Raw genomic sequence first — 15,020 nt, 5'->3', positions numbered from 1 at the left:
AATAAATATAAAAGACAGATATCAGCAAAAATTTATAAAAAAAATGGGAAAAAAAGCACAAATAAGATAATGCATGCACATGTGTACAGATAAAGGAACTGAAATTATTAAAAAATTAGAAACTTATTAAAAAATTTTGTAAAACTTTCATATTGATAAAGGGATCCAAATCCAAAGTAATAATATTTCAGTGTTTGAAAAATGGCATAGTCATACATACTCTGGGCATTATGTTAAGTTAATTTTCATTAACTTAACATAACACCCCTCTTTGTACTGTAGTTTTGGATATATTATAAGTATGATCATGTGCCCCCTCCCCAAAATGAATTATAAAAAAAAAGTAGTGTTCTTAGAACTAGCAATTGCATATTGGAAACTGAAAAAGTGAATACTGTATATCTCATCTCATCTCTACTGTACATCCTACTACTATGTTTCCAAGAGGGAAACATAGTAGCAGGATGGTGAATTCACAGATGAATAGTTATACAACTGTGATGAAACAGTGCTGTACTATAAACTTCACCCCAACAAGTCACTGGATATTAAAAGGGAACCCAAAAATGTGGGCGCTAAAGCCATCATGCATTGGTAAAAGTCGAAGTTCCCTGGTGTTTTAAGCACATCAACATGAAATTTCTACTTATGATTTTTAAAAATAGCTCCAACACTTGGATGATGAGTGATATTTTTGCATCATCCTTCGAAAGTGACTTTGTACCATCAGTGAGATGCCACTTGTTTTCCAAAGTGGCATCTCACTGATGGTGCAAACTGGAAGAAAAGGCTCTGTTATTGTCGGATCACTGGCCAGCTCATCCTCTGCCTGATTTCCTGAAATCAAAAGATGGCAAGATCAGAGTCGCATTTCTGCCAAGGAATGCAACTGCACTAATTCAGCCCATGGATTAGGGCATTATTTGGGCCTTCAAAGCCTTGATACTACTTTGATGAACTACCTGCTGGTGTTGTGAACTCAGAAATTCAAGTTCTAGAATTTCTGAAAACACTGAAAGATGTTGCATACAATATTTTTTCTGTTCCAGGTAAATTAATGGAGGCACTGGTTAAAGAAGCACTGCAGGATCATCTAGACAAGAATTCAGTTATAGCTCAGACGCAGCATGGTTTTGTTAAGGGCAGGTCTTGCCTGACCAATTTGATTGGATACTATGATGTAGTCACAAAAGAACTGGATGCAGGGAATAACTTTGATATTATATATTTGGATCTTAGAAAGGCTTTTGATACTGTTGCACATGGAAGACTGCTGCACAAATTGGAGCAGTGTGGCATTGGAGGCAAATTGCTGCTATGGATAAGGGGTTGGTTGAGTGGCAGAAGACAGAGAGTGGTAATCAATGGACACTGCTCAACGTGGACTAATGTTATTAGTGGAGTTCCTCAAGGTTCAGTGTTAGGTCCGTTGTTGTTTTCGGTGTTTATGAATGATATTGATGATGGGATATCAAGTTTAATGTCCAAGTTTGCAGATGATACAAAGGTTGGCAGGGTCGTTAAGGACACTACTGACACTATGCTGCTGCAACAGGATCTGGAAAGGTTGAACAGATGGGCTGAGAGGTGGTAATTGAAGTTTAACATTGACAAATGTAAAGTACTACATATGGGAAACAGTAACCCCAGAGCAACGTATCAACTCAGCGGTACTACACTGACAGTGGTGGAGAATGAAAAGGACCTGGGGGTAATTGTGCAGGCAGATATGAAGTTCTCTGAGCAGTGTAGACGAGCTGTAAGAGTAGCTCATGGTGTCTTGTCAATAATATACAGGAATTTTTCTAGCAGGGATAAGGAGGTGATTATTCCCTTGTATAAGGCAATGGTTAGGCCACATCTTGAGTACTGTATACAGGTCTGGAGGCCTCATTTCAAGAAGGATGTAGAACTGCTGGAACGGGTACAGAGAAGGGCAACAAGATTAGTGAATGGAACAAAGGGTTGCTCTTACGAAGAAAGGCTTAAGTTTTGCAAATTACAGAGTCTGGAGACTAGGCACCGGCGAGGTGATCTGATAGAGGTGTATAAGGCTTTGAATGGTTTGAGCATGCTCAGTGCCAATGGGATTCTTCATCTTGCTCAGAATAATCACCTCAGAGGGCATAAATTCAAATTGAGGAAGGACGGATGTCGGATAGATGTGCAGAAATTTGCCTTTGGCCAGCGGGTGGTTGGTTGGTGGAACCGACTTCCATCACTTGTTGTAGAAGTTGATAGCCTAAACAAATTTAAAGCTCAACTGGACAGGTATTTCGAACGAACAGAGGGGTGAAATGGGAGTGGGGTTTTTTTTTTTTTTTTTTTTGGCTGAGGCTGAATAAGTTTGCTTTCTTGCATCATATGCCTCTACTAATGCTAATGCTAATATTGGATTAGTGTGTGAGAAAGTAAGCTTAACCGCAATTGAAAACTGCTGGAAAAAATGTATTGGAAAAGATGAGATCACCAACTGATCACCTTGAATTAGCAGCATTTTCAGAAAAAGAAGCAAAGGCTGCTTGTAACATACTTGGTGACAAATGACCTGGCTGTTTGGATTTAGGTGGATGTGGAAGCTCCAGTTTCATTAGAAATTGCAGCCTCTGTGAACAGTGAGAAAATAATCAACAAAAATAAAGCCAGTGAAACATAGAGAGGGACTCAGAAGGTAATGTGGATGATTCGTGTAAGGATAAAAAAACAGCAATTAATGAAGTGCTTGAAAACATTGATGAGGTTCACTATCACTCTGTGTTGTTAGAACACAGAGTGATAGTGAACATCTTCATTTATTGGATTTGACCACTATTAAGAATTATATAAACCCAGATCTAAACATGCTGTCATAGTTCCAGCAAACTAAATTATATGACTATTTCAGAATGGATGTGTAAAATTAAGCCCATAACAGCACTGTGTTAGTAGAATGTAAAGGGAATGATATAACCTTTGTCTGTATACTCATAAAATTTTAGTAAATAAATTATTTATTTACTAATTAAAGTGTATTTATGTTAAAAAAAACTGGGGGGAAAAAATTATATTTTGGCTATAATGCACTTTGCTTATAATTTGGGTATTAAAGTTTTCTCCTGACGCCCATGTTATATTGAGCTTGCACTGTATTGCTGGTGCTGTGAACTCAGAAATTCAAGTTCTAGAATTTCTGAAAACATTAACACTGAAAGACGATGCCTATAATATTGTATTAATCTAAGTAACCATAGAAATGTAATGCTGAGGGGGGGTAGGGGGTACATGATGGTTAATATAAACCCAGATCTAAACTCAGTTTGTCAAATCTTCTATTGTTTCCTTAATCCTCTAGCTGGTACGTGTGAGTCCACTGCAATACAAAATATTTGGAAAAAAGTCAATAATTTAAAATTGGGTATTTCTTAGTGTATTCATTATCTTGACAGCATAGTGAATGGAAGAAATAATATATAATTTGTAATTAATTAAAATAATAATTACTAATTATTTTAATTAATTTTTTTATGAATTAACATCAAACCAGGATTAAAAGTCATCACAACAGCCTGTAGATATTTTCATAAGCTTATAAATGCCCATAGAGATCCTGTGGAATATTGTTTAAACACATATGGCAAAAATACTTTTTTAAAGTTGTAAAATAAGTTTTAAAATAACAGTTTGAAAATATCCTGAAAATGTGAAGAATTTTTTAAGAATTTGAGAGCCAGATATGCTTCTGCCACTTTATGTGAATTATATTGCAATAAAAGTTAACAGTAAATCTGTAAATGAAATCAATAATATTGTATGCTGATGTTATTATAAGGGTTTATTATTTTATTTTATTTTTTGTTATTTTGATAATAACAATAGCCACATGCAGAATTGAAGCGTTGCCACAATTGGAAATTTTGTATAAATTTCCAATCTTGTATAAATTTTTGAACATTAGTACTAAAAAAATGGCAAGAAGACTTATTGGTTCCACTTGCACAATCAGGCTGAATTAAGAATTATCATGCAAGATTATCCACCAGGAAATTATATTCCAACTAGCACACTGAAAACTGGAACACTGACATGTAAAACAGGAAATGAAAACTAAAAATAAATTAATATTAGACATCTATGTCCCTCTAGAAATAATATTTTTCTGATCTATGATATTCGTTTTTAATATAAACTCATGGTGTTCCTAACAAATGCTTAAGCCTATTGTTACATGAACCAGCATGTAGGCATAAGCAGAACACTAATATCCAGATCTTTTATTAAGTGCATGCTACATGCCATCAGGGCTGTTGTTGGTTTAAATACAAAAAAATGTGTTCAGGGAGATTAATAGTTGGAATGAGCTATTCATTCTTTCAGTGTGAACGTTTATATTGCATATATTTAAATTAACTGTGAAAATTAATAGTTCGCTTATTATCAGCAGAGAATGCAACTTATTTTTAAATTTCATGTTTATTTCAGAAATGTCAAGTAAACATTGTCTTTATTATAGATTTTTGCAAGAGGATTTTAAAAACTTTGGAATTAATATTGACAATTGTTCAATATTTGATGATGCAGATTGCCCAACGTCTGTTGTACTGATTAATTCAGAGAATGGATCTCGTACTGTTGTTCATTCTAACAGGTAAAATAAAACTTTAGTCCTTTTTTACTTTTTTTTTAATGGGACAGATTAAATATTAATTATTCAGGTAGTCATAACAATGTATGAAAAATAGTTCACTATATAAAACTTTTCATCAGACAGTGTTTAAAGGTTAACCTGCACTGCTGTTACGTTTCTTTATAAGTTCCTAAAGCTTTATCTATTAAGTTTTTTGCATGTTGCTATTTATATTAATGTCATTAATTAAAAATACAGCAGTGAGAGAGAGAGAGAGAGAGAGAGAGAGAGAGAGAGAGAGAGAGAGAGAGAGAGAGAGAGAGAGACTTGCCATGGCCAGATTAAGGCTCTCTATTTTTGGCTGGTGTATTAAAGTTTCATTGGTCCTTTGCTGGATTCATTTTTGTCTCTTAAAGTGGGTGTATTCATTTTTGTGGGAAGATGGATGATCAGAATTATCTTGAATACTTTTTTTGAGTAACAGAACACCAGGTCATTAGCATTAGTAAAGGCACATGATACAAGAAAGCAAGCTTATATAGTATCAGCCAAAAAAAAAAAAAAAAAAAATCTTTCTCATTTCACCCATCCATTCGCTCCAAATGTTTGTCTAGTTCTGTCTTGAATCTATTTAAGCTATCAATTTCTACATATGAAAGATGGAAATTTGTTCTAGCAATTAACCACCTGCTGACTAAAGGCAAACTTCCGCACATCCGTCCTACAACTGTCTTTCCTCAATTTGAATTTATGCTCTCTCAGGCAATTATTCTGAACAAGAGGAAGAATCCCATCAGCATTGAGCATGTTCAAACCATTCAAAGCTTTATACACCTCAATCAGATCACCTCGCAGGTGCCTAGTCTCCAAACACTGTAATTTGCAAAACTTAAGCTTTTCTTCATGAGAGCAACCCTTTGTTCCATTCACTAATCTTGTTGCCCTTCTTTGTACTCGTTCCAGCAGCTCTGCATCCTTCTTAAAATGAGGCATCCAGTGATAATGATAAGATGCAGATAAAAAGATGTTAATGATAAAGATAAGAATGTAATGTTCTTACCTTTTTGTTCTTACAAATTAAAAATGTTTCAAGTAGTGACAGTTTAATATCATTACATATGCATGTTTTTACTAGTCATTGTATGCTGAAGAAATTGTTGAAGCAATGATAGGCATATAGCTATAAAACCTCAACCTACTGAACCTCGTTTTATCATGAACTAATATAAAGAAATCTTTGTTAGTTTTTTTCATACAAAGAAAATTAAACATGATGAAACCTCTCATCAGCCCTTTATTCTTTGTTGGCCCCAGACATAGTGCCTACTGTTCTTATTAGATAATATAGACCTAGCTTTGCTATTTTCGTACATCCAGCAAGCTTTAGAATTTCTCCAAACTGATGGCATAAACTGTGCACTGTGATTTTGAAAAATATTCTTCTCACTGCAAAAGGAATACTTTTTACAATCCAGGTGATACAAGGTTGGCAGTGTGGTTAATCATAGTAATCAGGATATGCTACTACAAAACAAGGATCTTCAGAAATCAGGTAGATGAATATTTTGTATTTATAGATGAATATTATAGCAATGGTAGATGCTATTTTCGTACATCCAGCAAGCTTTAGAATTTCTCCAAACTGATGGCATAAACTGTGCACTGTGATTTTGAAAAATATTCTTCTCACTGCAAAAGGAATACTTTTTACAATCCAGGTGATACAAGGTTGGCAGTGTGGTTAATCATAGTAATCAGGATATGCTACTACAAAACAAGGATCTTGAGAAATCAGGTAGATGAGCTGAGAAGTGGCAATTGAAGTTTTGTTATCAACAGATACAAGGTACTTTGTATGGGGTGCAGTAATTGAAGATTAACATAAAAGGTGTTTGATACCATCTCAGGGTAGTGGAGAAATGTAAAACATGGAGTAATTATGCATTCAGATATGAAATTCTCTGAGCAGTACAGACAGGCTACAAGGACAGCTGATGGGGCTTTGTCAGTGATATAGAGGGATTTTTCAAGCAGGGATAAGGAGATTATTATCCCATTGTACAAGGCAATGGTCAGGTTACACCTTGAGTACTGGATAATAGGTCTGAAGGCCTAATTTTAGAAAGGGATGAGAAGAGCAACAAGATTTGTGAGGGGAACAAAAGGGTACTCTTTACCAGGAAAGGCTTCAATTCTGCAAACTTCTGTGCATGGAAATTAGGCATCTGTGAGGAAATCTGGTTGTTTTTTTTTTTTTTTTAAGGCTTTGAATGGATTGAGTACAGCTGAATGCTGATAGAAAATCCTCTTTCCCTTCTCAGGTCGCTCACATTACGGGGTATAAATTCAAACTGAGGATGGATGGATGTAGGGTAGATGTGCGGAGCAATTGCAAGAACAAAATTTTGGTCAATTGTAAGAAAAACTCCCATCTGGTGTTGTTGAGATGGATAGTTTGAATAAATTTAAGGAATTAGACAGACTGAAGGGATGGACAGGTGATATGGGAAGCATTGAGTTTTTGTTTTTTTTTCCTTCTATTTTTTGGCTGATTATATATAAGCCTGCTTTCTTGCATAATTTGCTACCACTATACTAATAATCCCTCATTTAAATTTGTATCCCTCCTGGTTCTAATGTCATTTAATACCATGAAAATTTCATCTTCATTCATTTTATTGCTCCCTCTGAGTCTTATGAACCATAATAGGACCACGACTTAGAATGGGACCAGAGTATGTCTGCCGGGGAGCAAAAGTAGACGACGTTGTAGAGCAGATATCATCTCTTAAGGACACAAAAGGTGGTATTGCTGTACATGTTGGCACTAATGATATTAAGAGTAGGAGATCAGAGGCCTTAGTTAACAAGTAGGACCCTGTTGTGAAAAGTCACAAGTTAGGATTGAATTTGAAAATGTCTGCAGTTCTGTCCAGCCACAATAGGAGGGAGTATATATTGAGAACATTGTCAATCAGTTTGGCCTTGGAGAGATTGTGCAAGGCTCATGATGTAAAATTTTTCTAAGTGTGGTCTGTGCTTGCTAACAGGAGAGACTGTTTTTACTGGAATGGGATACACTTGAATAGAAGGATGGATCGAAAGAATATTTGCTAATGCTATTGAGGTAGTGATAGGTATGTTGGGAAAAAATGCTAGCTTGGCAGGATATACAGACTAATAGATTAACTAGAGCCACAATCAGAGGCAAAGGTGATTCATGCACTGCTACTATTGGTACAATAGTAGCAGCCTGGAAAGCAAGGTGTCTGGGACTTCACGCCCTGCTTCTGGGTCATCATGGAATAAAGCAATACATGGGCTATGTTAGGGTAACTAAGAGTAAGAACATATGCATATATACTCAAAGTGCCTCCAAAGCCCTTTCTTCCTCTACCATTTTTATTCAAGCCCTCTAAGTGTATAAGTTATTTTTGAGTTATTTTCAAATTACCTTGTATATTGCAGCATTAAAATGTGATTTCCAGCTATCTGATCATCTCAATGCTTATCTACATTGTCCTGAAGGAGTGCCACTTAATTGCAGGTCATTAACCACTCTGAGAAATAATTTTATTTAAAACTCAAAAGTTAAATTTGTGCCCATATTTTTTTATTAATATTATAATTATGTTAACAGGATGTTATATGACAATTTAAATGAATTGTTGATACAGTTTTCAGTAATTTACTTCTTGTTAATTTGCATCTCTCCTTGACATTATGACAAACCCTATATTGATTTTATTACTTTTTTGAAATACTTACTCCTGATTTAAATCCAGCCATGTGTATCTGATTAGTATGATTGATATGGTGGAGAGCAGGGGCTGGATGTCAATTTATCAAGAAATAATTTTTGCAATTTAAAACTCAAAGTTAAATTTCATGCCTACGTCACTTTATTAATATTATGCTTATATTTCGTAAACACTATTTTAGATAATTAATTTTCTTATTTATTTTAAAAGAATTTTTCATATGGTTTAAAAAAGGTTACTATATGAAAAATTATCTCTTGATAAACATTGACATGCCATGTATTTATTTTATGTTGATCAAATTATTAATGGTATTCATATCTCTGAATTGCATTAATTTTTCAGAGGTAACATGTTTCCAATTTCTCATCAAATCATAATTTTGTCACAAACATAAATCAAATGTCTATATTAGTATAAAATTATGACATATTCTTTTTATCCTGAATAACTTTTTTACTATTCTTGAACACTCAGTTGCACTTTAGTTTTGGTATTGTAAATATAAAAACATGAATTATATTTATATGAAAACTATTATCTTTATAATTATATAAAGTTTGTTTGTTCTTTCTACAGAAATTTGCCTGATATGAAATCTGAAGATTTTGAAAAGCTAGATTTGAATGAGTTTACATGGGTACATATTAATGTATGTTTTGAGTTTGATAATTGTAATATAATAAAATAATGTTAGTATTCTACTTATTTAAAATTCGGTTTTATTTTATGTAACTTGAGAGTTTTCGGATATAAATGCTGAATCTTTTTGGCATTTTCTCTCTTTTTTTTAGTTTTATGTGACCTAGTATTATAAAAAAAAAAAAAAGTAACTAAAAGGAAAGAAATTTGAAAAAGTTGAGCACCAAACAGTTAAGAATATTTTTAAATATTTACTAAATCTTTTTTGTTACATTTTATGTATTTTCTCTATATTTGGTATTATTACAGCATGAAAGAAATCAGTATTTTTAAAATACTTATACCAATATATATATTTATTTATTTAAATATATATTTATTTAAATATATATATATATTTTTTTTTAATTTGCAAAGGAGGTTTTGGTAGAGAATGTCATTTGCACAAAAACACCAACAAGAAACTTTTCTGTATATTTTTTTTATTTATTTTATTTTTTTTCTGACCAAACAAGAAAAATTGATTGAAAAACTTAGTTTAACACTGCGTTGCACTTCAATTATTTTTTAAAATGAATATCCCAGTCATGAAAACTATTAGAAACAATATTAATCGGTATTATGCATGTTTGAGAAGAGAGGAGATACTTGACATTAGAATTGAATTTCATGTGAAAGAAGGTTGTACTGTGAAACAGAAGTGGAAGGGATAATTCAGGTAGAGGAAAAATTGGTTCAGTGGGAATGGAATTTGACAGTGATAGATGTTGATAGGCTAAGGCACTTGTTTGAATTAGTTTAGAAGAGAGTGGTGGAATTACTGATGCCAGTTCTTCAGAACTGGCATCAGTAATTCCATGCAAATATTTATAGAAAAGGTGGTTCTTTTATTATTGCATCATAGTATCCAGTCAGATTGTCAAACAAGATTGCCCCTCAACAAATCTGTGCTGTGACTGCCATATAACTGCATTCCTGTCTAGATAGCTTTCATTACTTCTGTAACCAATGACTTCATTATTTTCCCTGAAATAGAAGTCAAGCTTATAGGTGTGTAATTATTTTGATTCCCCTGTGACTAGGAGAGACATTTGCATATCTCTACTTTCTAGGGAACTTTCCTGAATTGAAGGAAGCTGTCACAATTATGGCCAAACATTTGCTTACATCTTTTGTTGCTTCACTTCTTTTAATATAATTGGATAAATCCCATAAAGCCCTGAGTGCCTTGTTTATTTTATCTTCATCAATTTCTCTTCTATTTTTTTTTTATCAGTTATCATAAAATCATTTAGCTCTCAATTATAATTTGTTGAGTTTTATGGATGTTATTTCCATCCATAAAACTTCTTTACTGGTGAATGTCAATGAAAAATGTATATTTAGTTTCTGTTTCTGTGTCTTCTGCTAGTTCATAATCATCCCTATTCATAATGCATTTTTCTTCTCTGTCGCTAGTTTTATCAGTTCATCAAAAAGTGATACGAATACCGTGTAGTCTTGACAGCAGCTCAGTGTTAATTAATCAGTGTCAGTATACCAGCTTCTTGCAGCTTCTTGACATAACTTGGTCCTCACCATACTCACTATGCAGATTCCATCCAATCACTGGCTGGCAGAGTAGAGACAGCAAGATTATACCTTAGATGGACCTTTCTAGAGAATTATCAATAAATTCACTCCAGTGGATTATCTAGCAGCTGGCTTGCAAAAGCCATTTTTTTAAAGCTGTACTCTTAAAATTGTTAGAAATATTGGATCTCACCTCATGCCCACCATAACTTCAAAATACATGATACTGTGGATAAAAGAGATGAGGATTGCCAGAGCTTTTCTCTTGACTCTAAATGTAGGTTTCACCATTTTGGTCCTCCTATAAGCAAAGTGGTGATATTACATTCAGTGATGAAAGTCATCTATCATTAGTGACCAGAGTTGTGTGATGTGCACACTACATTTGGACCCCTACTTAGTTTGTTTGTTCATACCTGGGGTGGTCCCCTCCCTTATACTAAGTGCAGTGTTCCTGACATTGGACATAGGGGTAACTTAGGTTACTGATAGGCTGCGATCGTGAAGGTGGAAAGAGTGAATTTGGTTGTAGCAGAACAAACAAACAACTGGACCTTGCCAAAATTCAGTCCATTTGACTCGCTAGTAAGCCCTTAAGATGCTGAATATCCAATTGAATTCATCCATAAAAGCATACAGAGTTGAATGACAGACTGGACCGTTCGAAGTTTTATCTAGTTATAGAGAGAAGTGATAATTATTTCCTTGCTACAACAAGGGTTTTTCCCAGAAACTCAGGTTTTTCATCCATCTAAAATGCCAATCAACCACAGAATACATGTAATAATACAGACACAATATACTGATGTCTCATAGCCTTAGTTTATTGCTATTACACTTAACACACATACACCCTATATTAAAATAATTGTTTTGCTTAGACTGTATACCTTTCTAGCCTATAGGCTTTACCACATAGAATGAAATGACCTCTGTTTAAGTAAGCAAATATAATAATACAATACTCTCAAAAGTTTGAGATGAAATATGCTTAGTTGAAAATTCGATAGCTTATCAAATTTTACTGCTCTTCTACTTAAAATAAGCCATATAAATAAACAAAATAACTTTATTACTATGGAACTATGTTATGTTATATTAAAAAATGTAAATATAAACTAATGCACTCAACACTTCATTTCAAATATTCATTAAGAAGAGTCAGATTTGGTGCATCTTCTTCATTGATTCCCATTCCAGAATTTTCTCAGTGTGATTTATTGCATTTAGAGGACCTTGATAAATTTACCTGGCAGATACTACAGAATACATGTAATGCACTAGATAGGCACATTAATTCCTTTTCTACATTGACATTATTATCTGTTTTACCCTCATGTTCTTCTTGTATTTGTACCTTGGAAACTCTGCATCAGTTAAACAGAATGTACTAATTTCAATACTTATGAAATTGTCAACAGTTATTGAAAGCCATGCTTTGCATGCCATTCTGATAGCCTGCAGTAAGTTTAATCCAAGAGCAGTCCCAAATTTTTTGTTCTGGATACACGTATGACTTTCCTGTGATATATATTGATTCTTAAAATTAAGAGTAATGCACATGGCAACATCTTATTGCTTTCTCCTCTTCATATGCACAGTACTCTAACTTTGATATTTACATAGTGGTCAAAACTGCCAAAACAGTTTTAAACAAGCAGAATTACTGCCGCTCTAAGTATGTTTCGTGTCAGACTTATTGACAGAAGGTCACATGATTTGTTAAAGGGAGAGAGTGCCCGAACATTTTGTTTATGCACTACATATGTTTGCTGATCATCATTATATTGCACTACTACTTCATATGCTGCTGAGTTTAAGCTGCCATAAATGGACTTTGAAGAAGGAGTGATAGGTGTCTTGAAAACTTTCTTGCATATTTTAAAGCCTACTATTATAATTTAAAAATTATAATATTTACTTGTAAGCTTTTGTTTTTATGCTGAGTTTATTGGTGAACAACTGTGATTACATATGAATAATTCCTGATTCCTGGCTATTTCTGAAAGGTTACATTCTTAACGCAGTGTTTTTTGTTGATATAATTTCCACTATACCAAAATTTCATATTGCAATGAAATTGTGAATTTATTAAATCATAAACTGATAACTTTTAACTACAGAATTATAAGTTTATGATATTGTGGCATATTGAAAATTTTTGGAAACATTTCATTTTTTCACTATCATGACACAGTTCATTAAATATTAGTGAACCATGTAACGACAGTATTTTCAGTGGAAAATTCTTTATTGATGTTAAAGGATCTGTGTTTTTTTTTTTCTCTCTCTCTCTCTCCTTTTATTGGTGCAACTAGGGTAAGGATATAATAGAAGTGAAGAAAATGATCAGTAATGTTGTACAGTGGAACATAAATCATGTAGAACAGAATATTCAGATCTCTTTGGAACTTGAGAAGCCTCTTCCACAACTTGAAGAATTACTAGATTGTGGAAATGTAATATTTGTAGGAAAGGAATTTGCCAAAATGTGTGGATACCACTCAATGGAGGAAGCAGTAAATAAATTGGCACCCCGAGTTCAGTAAGTTGAATATAATGATATTAAAGCAGATTTTTAAGAGGCAAATTAATGCTTAAAGCAAAATAATTATATTATACATGGTGAATCAAAATTTATACTACCAAGTTATGAATAATTAAAAGTTAATTTTTTTACTATCAGATTTTGTAATCAAGTAATTGTAATAACTGTAACATATAATTATAAAAAATTATTTGGTACTGATGAATTGGAATATTTTTCTTGAAATTCAGCTTTGGTGCATTCACATACAATTTTTGAACAAAAGTTCAATGATAAATAAGTGTTCAGACAGAGAAAATGCCATAATGGTTTGCCATGACAAACCAACATGACTTTTGGGTAAGTGTAACCTAACCACCATTCTGCACATGGAGATATTCAGTGATGCAGTTTTGTTAAGAATTGCATATAGTTATCAAAATCAGAGAAATTAGCTCTTTTATTTTGGCTTGTGTAAAATTTGAATCATCCTGTAGTATTAAAATATTGAAATATAATGCAAATTGAATGTGAATATTGTGTAGGATTTTAATTAAGATAGTGATTATTTTAATAGATTTATATATTTGATTATCTAATATTTAACCTTAAAGTAGCCATGCCTATGATTGTTACATGAAAATTGGGCTGAATTGAAAAGACCCAAAAAAGAGATGCACAAAGAACCTCAATAACACTGGCATTTATAGAAATTTCTAATTAATAATTGCAGTAGTTATACACAAAAGATTTGCAACTATACATGTTTTGTTATGAATAGTGTTGTTTTTTTTTTTTTTTTTAAGCAGCGTTTCAGTTTTCAGAAGTTTTATCACACACAGTTGCTAATAGAGGTTTTTCCTTGATATTTTGTTACAAGGTTAAATACATATCCAAGAAAGTTGCTGTATAGCAACATTGTTTTCAAAAAACAAATCTATGTGAGTAATGTAAATTCATTTTTTGTCCAGTAGCTAATGTGGTGTTTGTTTGATAGCAAAATTGAAGTTTTTCAAGATGTAAACTTCAGCTTGTATTAAAACTTAAAAATAGGACAGAGGATGTTCATCTAAACAGACTATCATTAGTTTTATCACAAGCATTTTTTTAAGCATTTGCCCTGTTCTCTTTTCACACATCCTTATAAGTACAGTCTGTCCTCGTATAGCACGATAGTTGTGTTCCTAGAAACCCTCGTGCAATGCAAAATCATGCAATATAAACAACAGGCCCTATGGGAAAAGCGGGGTTAGGTGCCGACCACCCAAGATTGAACACACATTTAGAACCAAAACATTACGAAACACAATAAATAATCGGGTAATTTTAATCGTTATAAAATACATAATAGAAAATACAATATTATTTATTATATTATAATAAAAGGATTTTTAGTATTTTTTAATACTAAAAAAGTATTTTTTACGAATAAAATACGTATTTTATTCGTAAAAAATTTATTATATTAAATAAAATAGTCGTAATAAAATACTTTCGTATTTTATAATACGTAAGTATAAATTATACGTAAGTCGTAATAAAATGCTTACGTATTTTATTACGTAATAAAATATTGCTAATGCTTTTGCTTCTATCGTAAGCAAACTTGTTTTTTGTTTGATTTTCTATCCAAACAGATGACAGCCATTCCATCTCTTCCAATTCTTTGTCTTAATCTAATGGATTTTAATTACACTTTGAGTTGTTCCCGCTATTAAAGTTTTTATTTTCTCTGCATTCTTTGTAATTCTCGGCGTTGCCTCATTTAGGTCTGTAGCACGTGCAATATCATATGGTCTTTCATTTCGCCCAAAGCGTTTCACAATTTCATATTTTTTTCTCTATCGACAGAGGCAGACTGGCCATAAGCCTTACCCAGGAAATCCCGGTGGGCCGGAGGCCGGTGTGATTTTGG

The 15,020-nt window shown here is 33.0% G+C and overlaps 1 protein-coding gene across 1 annotated transcript in view; it reads left to right on the top strand.

The window, feature by feature from the left end:
- The window catches only part of LOC150091248 (ketohexokinase-like), a 56,522-nt gene that overhangs the window by 23,854 nt on the left and 17,648 nt on the right, over window positions 1–15,020 (top strand). The window contains exons 3-5 of the mRNA XM_090382978.1: window positions 4,490–4,624; window positions 8,944–9,016; window positions 12,897–13,123. Coding sequence (XP_090239104.1) covers window positions 4,490–4,624; window positions 8,944–9,016; window positions 12,897–13,123 — 435 coding nt within the window. The remainder of the gene's footprint in view (window positions 1–4,489; window positions 4,625–8,943; window positions 9,017–12,896; window positions 13,124–15,020) is intronic.

Source organism: Mastigoproctus giganteus, chromosome 1 (assembly GCF_048544385.1).
Source record: "Mastigoproctus giganteus isolate SK-2022 chromosome 1, ASM4854438v1, whole genome shotgun sequence".
NCBI classification, from domain to species: domain Eukaryota; kingdom Metazoa; phylum Arthropoda; class Arachnida; order Uropygi; family Thelyphonidae; genus Mastigoproctus; species Mastigoproctus giganteus.
The sequence above is the reverse complement of the archived record's forward strand: the minus strand, read 5'-3'. Positions and strand labels throughout refer to the sequence as shown.